Raw genomic sequence first — 9934 nt, 5'->3', positions numbered from 1 at the left:
TAGTTCCCAGCTATCGTTAGTGCCCAGCTATCGTTAGTGCCCAGCTAGCATTAGTGCTGGCAGTTGTTGTTGACAGGAACAGTGGTTAATTTGAGCTGGATCCTGCTGGAACTAGATCCAGGAACTCTCTGATTTTGACAGGCTGTGCTCCAGCAGCTGTTTGCTCAGATCCGGCAACTCAAATCTTCGCCCATAAAAGTCTGAAGTCATTGTGCATTTTTATTTAGATTATTTATTACAAATACAAAGAGAGGAGATGTTGCCCAGTCTGTGGAGCGGATGTTCCGGCTGCACTATGCGCACCAGCTCACGCACACGCTCCTGCCCAGCAGAGACACGGATCGCATGTCCCGCAGGGATGAGCATCTTCATCCACCTTCAGCTGTGCGCCCTGCAGACAGTGCACGCTTTACACACAAGAGCGTGTCCAGACAGCTCTGCAGAGCAGGCGCACAACTGCTGATGTGTCGGAACTCCTGCATACATTTAAGACATAATAAATAAAAAAGCTTACAGTAAAAAAAAAAAAAAAAAACGGACTGCCTGCTATTTGCGTTCCAGCATCAATCGGACAGGGATGGCAGTGAAATGCTACAGTTGTTCAGTTGAGAAAACAGCATCAAGAAATTGTGTTAAAGTGTTTAATACTGTTGTTCACGCTGGTTTGTTGTTTTGATAATTATTAAAGAGATAAACAATAAAACATGTCACTCATTTGGCTAGCCATTTGACTAATAGGGGCAAAGACTTTCAGCTCTTTTCCACACTTTGCTCCATGACTGACACAATTATCTGTTGTTATTAGACAGAACATCCCTTCAAAGCTGACTGGACTATCTCTTTAATACTTTAGTAAAAAATGCCACCCACATACAGTAACAGTAAAAAGTATTTTGTTTTTGAACTCTGCTCGAGTTCTTCTGTTGGTAACAAGCGTTGTAGAGACTTTCTGTTCCTGGCTGTGTCGCAGCTCCAAACCAGGTCATTTATTGTTTAAATTCAAATAGTTTAGAGTTATTCAGGTGGAAATAAATGAGCACACGAGTGCTTGGATCGTGAGTACTTCCCATCATGCTGCGTGTGTGTTGTGCCTCGCCACTACAGGGTGTGTTGGTGCTCCTGCGTTCCGGCTACACATCGCTCCGCAGGCCCGACCACTTGTCCCAACCGGTGTTTTCAGCTCGGGTGTGAGTCAGAACTGCCGTGCATTCGCTCAAAATGGAGAGATGCTTCTTGAATGTTGTGCCAGGGGTCAGGGGTCAGGTGCTTGTGGAAAATTTCCTGCAGAGCAAAGAAATGGCGACGTGTGGGCGGCGTGTTGCGCAGCATCAGCAGTCGGAGAGCTGCGGTGCGTGGAAGGGCACCCTCTTTCCATTCCTGCGTCACTAAACTCTGCTGGCGGGATAAAAAATGTGATGTCACCGTCTTAAAAATTCACCTCGCTGAGAGTTACAATTTCTAAATGAGTCCAAGACGAGACGCTCAAACAGAACAGTGGATGTTTCTAAATCATTCATTCGTTCAACCTTTACATGAGTGACGTTGCCCCCCACCCCCACCCCACCTGCTTCAAACCTATCAAAACTGGTTTCAAACATTTGTGCTGGTTTTTGCACTAAAAAAATTTCATTTGTGCAGCAATCTTTTTAAAGTTATTAATAAATGTTTCCAGACATGTAAAAGTACAACAGTACAGTGTGTTTGATAGCACCCCCTGGTGGTCAGAAACCAAAATGCAGGTCATTGGGTTTGTTTTTTGAATGTGTACCAGTTCATCCTAAGACCTACAGTTCAAAATGAAAGTCATCCATGTTAAAATGTATCTATTCATGTTCCTAGTTCAGCACCTGAGCGTGTTTAAATGAAATTCACAGTTCATGAACAGATTTTGGTTGACCTTTGATGACCTCTGGAAACGTTAACATCTTTAAAATGATTGTGGCACAAACGAAAATTTTTGCTGCACAAATGTTTGACACCAATTTTCATTAGATTTGACAAAGGTGTGTGTTTGTGGGGTGGAGGTGTGTGTTTGTGGGGTGGAGGTGTGGGGGGGAGGGTCAACTTCACTCTGGTATTTTTGTTCTGTTTCAACACTTCATGTCTCAAAACGTTCGGCTCCTTCAGGACATCTGTGACTTTTGGTATTTGTGCAATTTATACTTTTTGAAAAGTTTAGCTTTTTCTTCCGTGTTTCTCTCATTGACAATGAATGGAGCCCCCCCCCCCCCCCCCAGCCTTCAAACTCTGTTTAAAACTTTTACTGCTCAGCTTCAGCTTTTCTCAGCTTCTTCGTGCTCATTTCAGCCTTTTTATACTTTTTCTGCTATTTTTTTTGTTATTTTTGCTCATTTTGACCGTCTGAGCTTCTTTTTCTAATCACTGCTCCTTTCAGCCTCTTTCTGCTAATTTCAGCCTTTTTAGCCTCTTTTATACTGATTTCACCTTTTTTCTGCTAATGTCATTTTCTGTTGTTCGACGTATTGTTTTGCACTATTACTGTTTAACGTATTTCTTAGTTTATATCTTAGATCCTTTTTATTGTTTCTTTGCAATTTATATTCTTGCTGTTGTTGGGTGTAACTGGGACCCTGTGTCCACAATTTTATTCCACCTCATGTACCACATGTGATACAAATGACAAAGAACCTTGATTTGCTCTTTTCAGATTTTTTTTACACATTTCTGCCATTTTTCTGCATCTTTCCACTTTTATTTTCCTGCTTTCAGCAAATGTCAGCTGTTCAAAGCACATTATGACACTTTTTCTGCAGCTTTCTCCAAAAACCATTCAGCAACAACCATTTCCACTGTATTTTAGCAGGACATTACATGTCTTTAATGTTTAAATTAGTGTTTTACTGTTTGTAAGGTTTTATTAATAAAGACTGTGCACAAGTTGAAGATAAAGGTCCAGATATTTTGAAACTAGAACATTTCTGAAGACATTCTGAAAGGTGGCTTCTTATTCTGAACAACATGTTGACATTTTGATGTATAAACTATATGAAAAGTGTACAAACCAAGATAAGAAAAATGTTGAAGTTGCTACCTGTGGCTCATTAAGGTCGCCATGGTAACCACACACCTGTGTCTGCCACTTCCTGACTGCAAACCAAAGAGGCGGACAGACAGACTAAAACGTAAGCCTAAAAACAAACTGCTGCTGTGGGAAGACTTTATCTTAAAAGCAGAAGACTCTAATAGACATAAGATGTCTGTTTGGTTTTCACTGTGCGAGAGGTGGGGGACATTCCTTGGACAGGCCTCCAGTCCATTACAGGGACACAGAGACAAACAACCATTCACTCGCTCACTCACACCTAGGGACACTTTAAAATTACCAGTCAGTCTAACATGCATGTTTTTGGTCTGTGGGAGGAAACTGGATATCCATCTGGAACACATAACAAACTATTGCCACAAAAGTCTTTGAAAGTTGCAAAAGATCAGCCAACGCTTATGATTTTGTTTCTCATGGGCTTTGCCACAAGTGCTTCACTGATGAGACTATGGCCACAAAAAGGTGAACACCTCGCCTGACCTTAGCTGCACGGCCACACCAGCACGAAAAAGTGCCAAATTGGCTTTACCCGCCAAAAACGAGGCCACTTCCCAGCAGAGTTCATCAAGATCCCCCATAAAAAGACACGAGTTTGGGAGGGACGGTCTCAGTGTGCATAAAGATCAGGCGAGACACAAAACACCTAATGTGGTTTTTGAAGGTTTCAAGAAAATCAGCTTTAAAAACAGCTTTCACAAATCACGTCCTGCCTTGAATATATCTACAGGCGTCTGTTTTATTAGAAAGCAAATTTGATTGAATTTGTCATTTCATTAAGAAATACAGGTTTACTTCTAAATTCTGGTCTGACTCTTCTTTCCATAGAAAATAAATGAAGAGCGTGTGGATGTGGGTCAGTCCTGGCCAACAGACGGAAAAGTTTTCCTTCTATAGCTACAGATTTTTTTTTCTTGTCACAATTTGAAGAATGCAGGCCTCAGAACAAAGTAGGTTAGTATTACAGCATTATATAAGCATTAGGTATTAGGACAGTCCAGACCTTTCTTCTCACGTGCCGTTTAAACTCCCAAACAGTCGGCACAGCCAGAGGTTTGGCACCGTTTAACGGCTGCAGTCAGCGAGTGCATCAAGAGCGTGCCTTGAAACAGATGTGTGTGTGCACGTTTAGAAATTAAACAATGAAAGTGAAAAAAGTTGGCAGCTCTGCTCTATAAGCTCTTTTTCAGTGCGTGTGTATTTTTTGTTTCATTTCTGATGATTCCTGCCAGAGTTTCAGCCATCTGTTGATAAATTACATCTACAACTGCAAAGACAGTGATGTACGAGTCCTTCCAACTTAAAAAAGGAAACAAAAAAGGCATCTTTCTTAAATATTTGTAAAAAAAATAGGGTGTCATATCAAATCTTTTTGACTCCATAAAAGAGCTCCAACTCTGACGTGTGGTATTTAAAGTAGTAAAAAAAATTTAAAGGCTTAGATTCTCAGGAGTAAAAGTAAATATACAAACCCAATGGACCAAGGTTGGCAACATATCTGTTTTAAAATGTGCTACTTAATAGGCACATTTCCTCTGTTAAGGGATTAAACATAACATTTTTTAAAGATGGACCCAAAGAAGTGAAAAGACCCAACAAGCAAGAAGAGATGAAGAAGAGTACTATTTTGCTATATAAACAGAAAAGTTAAATTAAATTCCTGCCCATCTGATTATTAAATTGGATGGTTGTTTTCACGCATCAGATCACACTGCGGAGGAGGAGGACGGGGAGGGGGCAAGCCAAGCGGGATCCTCGATGCCAACTGTCGAGTTGCCAAGGAAACGAAAGGGGTGTGTGGAGGAGAGGTCAGACTCCCATGTACAGTAAGTGTTTGCAAGGACAAACCAAACCGGTGCCATATTACTCAAGTGCGCTGTCATAAATGTGATATTGTTCACTGAACACTTTGTTTGATCTTCCAGACACAGCCTCAACTTCCAAACGGACGATGACCTCAACAGGTACACCGAACCCAAGACTTTACATTGTCGTGCAGGAAAATACTCACGTCAATGTTATTGTATCTCTCTTTATTTGCAGGTCTGAAGGGGAGGATCAGCAAGTCAAAATGAAATGTTTCAGGTGAATTTAAACTCTACATTTGACATTTGCAGTCATGCCCTCCACAAGCTTAACTACAATCACTGACAAAACAAAAGTTAAGCGCCCAGACAGAGTTGTGGAAATGAGACCGAGCTTGTTGTAATATCGTGTGACTGTGTTGCAATGCTTATAGCATCAAATGGAATGTGGAAAAGTGTGGCCCACCTTTAGGATTGGATATAAGCAGTGATTTGTTGGAGAGTGGAGTCGGACAGCCGTTGTATTGTCTACTGCAGTACGTCAGCCCCAAGCTTTAGTAACTGACTCTCAAGATTCGACAGATGTGCCCTGGGTAAAGAAGTCCGAGCGGATTCCACACATGTTTGAACAAGTAAAGGTTAGGCTTGTGGTTTGTTTAGTCATATGAAACAGATTGTCCATAAACATATGTACCATATGTAATGAGAGTTGTCTTTTTGAAAGACTGTACATGGGTGCTGTCTCAGGAAAACTAAGACATGGACAAATGCACCAACCAGCTCCAGGAAAACGATGTAAATCTTTCATTATGGTGCACGAGTCAAAACTGAAGGAGGGGGAGAAGTTCACATATCTGTGCAGCAAACTGTCACAGACAGCAATTATAAATGATGTTAACTGTGTAGTAGCAAAAGCCAGTGTTGCCTTTGACAGAGTCCACTCCCAAGTTTGGGAGAGTAGAAGCATTCATCTTGAAACCAAGATTTAAGTCTACAAGGCAGTCGGCATCACCATTCTGATACAGTATATGGTTGTGAGACGTGGGTTGTTAATGTAAGAAATGTGAAACAATTGAACCATTTCCACATGACAAGCCTTTGCTCTCTGATGAATGTCATATGGCAACATAAAGTTCCAGACACTGAATTTCTAACACGTGCAACTCTTCCATCCAATCCCAGATTCTCTGGGCAGGTCATGTTTGCTGCATGCCAGATACAAGACTCCCTAAACAACTGTTGTATGGGGAACTGGCATCAGACAAAAGATCCATTGGAGGTCAGTGTAAGCACAAAAAAGACAATCTCAAAGAACCATTGAATAAATTTTTATCAACACAGACGCGTGGGAAAGCCTAGCGCAGGATCAAGCAGAGTAGCCTGAAGCAAGGGTACAAAAGATGCTGAGACAGCACAGCTTAAGAAGTCTAGGAAAAGTCGCAAGGTCTGCAAAGGTACTCAAAAGCTTTGGCGACTGAGAGCACCACTTGTGCCCATTGGTTCATGCTGTAAAGGTACCAGCTCTCTGTAAGTCTTAATATTTACTGCACAAACCCATCACAGGTCTGCATGTGGACCAAATTATATCAAACTGAACCACTCTTTCTGGCTGTTTAACTCCTTTTTTTGTCAACGAGAGTGCTGACAGTTGCTAATTCATATAATTATCATGAATTTTCTTAAAATATTTCCCCAAACAGATACCAAGTGTAAAAATGTGAAAACAATTTCCTCCCTTCAAATAACATAAAATAAATTCCTATACAAATGTACTTGCAGGGTGCCTCACCGGCAGATTGAAAAGCAGCGGAGAGACAAAATGAACAACCTCATTGACGAGCTGTCTGCCATGATTCCTGCCTGTCAGCCTATGCCTCGAAAACTCGACAAACTCACTGTGCTACGAAAAGCTGTACAACACCTGAAAGCCCTCAAAAGTAATTCCCAACACCTGGTGTCTTAGAATGCAGATGATATTTATTTGCTCAGTTTGATCCTTTTTTTTATGTGTGTGTGTTTTCAGTTGGGACGAGCAGCGCCTTCACAGACACCACCCACAAGCCTTCCTTCCTGCCTCACGATGACCTTAGGAACCTTCTGCTCAGGGTAGATGCTGATGTTCAAACCTCAGCAATTTGGTTTCATTACATTTTTAAGTCCTATGGCTGTATGCATGTTATAACTGGACTGTTTCTTACCAGATCAAGACTAATACAATTTCAGTCAACAAAAGTGACAACATGTTGCAGTGAAATAATATATTTAAGAAAAACAAAGACAAAATGCAGAAAAGGTGGCTGACGAACTAATCATCCTCTAGCTTGTAGAATAACTTTTATTAACAGTAACTTAAATTTCCTGATTCCTCAATAGCAGAGAAGAAACCCAAACAGGACTCCAGCCAGACATCCGGTGAAAAGGAGGAACCCAGACCCAGACCGGTGGTCATTCCATATGTTGTGGGAGTTCCAGAGAAACTGAGATAATTATTTTCTAAACATAACGTCCCAGTGACATTTAAACCCCAAAATACATTACGGCAAAGACTGGTTCATCCCAAAAATCCAGTCCGCTGATACAGAGTAATATTGTGTACACTGTTCAGTGCCAGGAGGGTGATCAGTCATACATCAATGAAACTAAACAGCCACTGGCCAAAAGGATGGTCCAGCACAGAAAAGCAACATCATCAGGCCAGGACTCTGCAGTCTACACTCATCTCCAGGCCAGCGGTCACTCTTTCAGGGATGAAGATGTTCACATCCTTGATAGAGAGGAACGATGGTTTGAGAGAGGAGTAAAGGAGGCCATCTTTGTGACGAGAACTTGTCCATCGTTAAACAGGGACAGAGGTCTCCCCCTCTTACAGTATTGCCAGTATCACTCAGCCCCCTGTGAATAGGAAGCAGCCATCAGGGCACTAACAATTGGTCATTGGGCTGATGGTCTTCCTTTATCATGTGAACAGTTAGTTCCGGATGCCACCATCAAACTGCTTGATCCACTATGAGAAGGTGTTATTTATAAGACTGAGTTTATTGCAGCTCCTCAGACTGAAGAAGTCTTTTGGATAAAAAAACAACAACATTTCCATGAGAAGAATCCGTCCATAGGATCTGACTATTTTGTTAGAATAACTTAAATTGTTCTCTGTTTGACTTTGTCAGGATCTCTCACTGTAGAGAAACTTTGGCCCCACTCTTCCATTGAATGCTGCTTATTTGAGGTTTGCAAATGGTCATTCTAAATCTACAGTTTGCTTAAGGTCCTGACACAAGGTTTCAGTCAGCCTGAGGTTTGGGCTTTGACCAGGCCCTTGCTACACCCTGATTCTTTTCTTATTCAACCTTTTTGTTGTACGTTTTTTGCCATTTTTGTCACATTTTACCATCAAACCTGGTCCAAGATTTGGCGTTCAGACATGACGTCACAGTAGTCTCGAGAGTTCTTCGGTCTACAGAGGGGTTCATTCTTTGAATCAATGACTGTAGGATGCCCAAGTGCTGGGGGCTGAAAAACAAGCCCAAATCATCACCTCTCCACAACCATGCTTGATAGATGATACAACATGCTAGTGTAGATATTTTTGTCTTTCTTTAAAGTGAAACTTTGTATTTTGGTTGAACAAATTTGCCTGCTTTATTCTTGTTCGACCAAAGGACATCGATTTTGCTCTTCACCAAAAGCAAAGGCAGATCAATATAGTTTCTGCTTGGGTCTATTTCTTTCTGTGTTTTTAACTCTTGCAAAACATCTTGTGAACAAATGCATACATTTTAATCAAATGTTTAGAAAGTAATCACCGGGTTGACATCTACAACTGATTACCTTTTGGGGTCAACCCATTCAAGATGGCCACCATAGCAAAGCAATCCTAGTAAACACTAAAATAGCTATAGCTCAGCCGATTTGACAGATAATGAGCTAAAATTTGGTAGTAATTAAAAAACTTAATCGCCCCATTAACTGTTAGTCAATTCTAATACTGTATCTCCCCCTCCTCGCAGAATGTCGGCATCATTATGTGCTTGTGTGCGAGTTTTTTTTTCATTTTCAGGCTATTGATCTTCAGCCAAAGATTAAGAGCATGTTGGGAATTTTTTTTGTCTCCAAAACCTGTTGTCATTTTCACCACTTTATTGTCTGTCCAAACAGTTCTATGTCGTATAAGCTTCGCCCTTTAAGGCCTTCGCTTTAGTGGGTTTATCCCGTTATGCAGAGCATAAGCACTGAAAAAATTAGTCCACGCCCACCTGCTGTGTGGGCCCCACCCGGTCCGTATAAATTACGTTAAGAGCGGGAAATCGGCTCCCATTTTTTCTTCAGCGAGCTAATATAGCACTGTCAGAAGAACAAAGAAGATAAATTGTGTAAATGACCAACCTTTGCGAAAGATGCTTGGCCCGGCAGTCGACCTCCGGTCGTCCGGTGAGTTCTCCTCCCCGAGGAGAAGATGACAGCAGTCTTATTCCAAGGTAAGCGTCGTGGAACATTTTCCCAGTGACAGGTCACTACACGCTGGACAACGCCATCTTGTGGTTTTCCTCTTATCGCCGACCCTCGGGGCGAACCGGATGGTTCCTCCGGGGCAAGGCGTGCTCAGCTGCAGCCCCGCTGCTCTTTCCCTCCTGGGGAGCGTAGTGTAGGTGGAGGGGGGCTGAGTGAATGCTCACCCCATCCCACCTCGTTTCGCATCGGCGATCACACCGCTCCCGGCCGACGGCGCCCTCAGGGGTTGCCCGGCGGAACCCAGGAGGAGGCTGACATGAAGGGACCCCCTTTTTTTTTTTTCTACGTCCCTCGCCTTTTCCCGCCAGTTCGGATGATCGGCGGAAAGGTTATTTTTCACTGGGCTCCACTCTGGCTCACCGTCTTGATCCATACGGCCTCGCGTTCCAACAGGACGTTCCACGGGCGAGGCCGCAGACGGTTCTTTCCTGGTAGATTAGAGGAGTCGGTCCCCAGTCCGCTCCCATCACCAGAGTTGAGGGATTCACCGAGCGGGGCTATTCCTCGGTAACCCCCCCCCTGGAGCCAAGCCTCGCGGAAGCTTCCGGAGCGAAGCTGC

General features: G+C 42.6%; 1 protein-coding gene across 1 annotated transcript in view; it reads left to right on the top strand.

Annotated features, from left to right (window-relative positions):
• The window catches only part of LOC119428188 (aryl hydrocarbon receptor nuclear translocator-like protein 2), a 28377-nt gene that overhangs the window by 1894 nt on the left and 16549 nt on the right, over positions 1-9934 (top strand). Inside the window, exons 2-6 of the mRNA XM_037695833.1 lie at positions 4767-4887; positions 4987-5025; positions 5105-5146; positions 6646-6803; positions 6890-6972. Of these exons, the coding sequence (XP_037551761.1) occupies positions 4767-4887; positions 4987-5025; positions 5105-5146; positions 6646-6803; positions 6890-6972 (443 nt within the window). The remainder of the gene's footprint in view (positions 1-4766; positions 4888-4986; positions 5026-5104; positions 5147-6645; positions 6804-6889; positions 6973-9934) is intronic.

Source organism: Nematolebias whitei, chromosome 22, assembly GCF_014905685.2.
Source record: "Nematolebias whitei isolate Nwh7 chromosome 22, NemWhi1, whole genome shotgun sequence".
In the NCBI taxonomy this organism is placed as follows: domain Eukaryota; kingdom Metazoa; phylum Chordata; class Actinopteri; order Cyprinodontiformes; family Rivulidae; genus Nematolebias; species Nematolebias whitei.
Note: the sequence above shows the minus strand (reverse complement) of the source record. Positions and strands in the feature narration are given on the sequence as shown.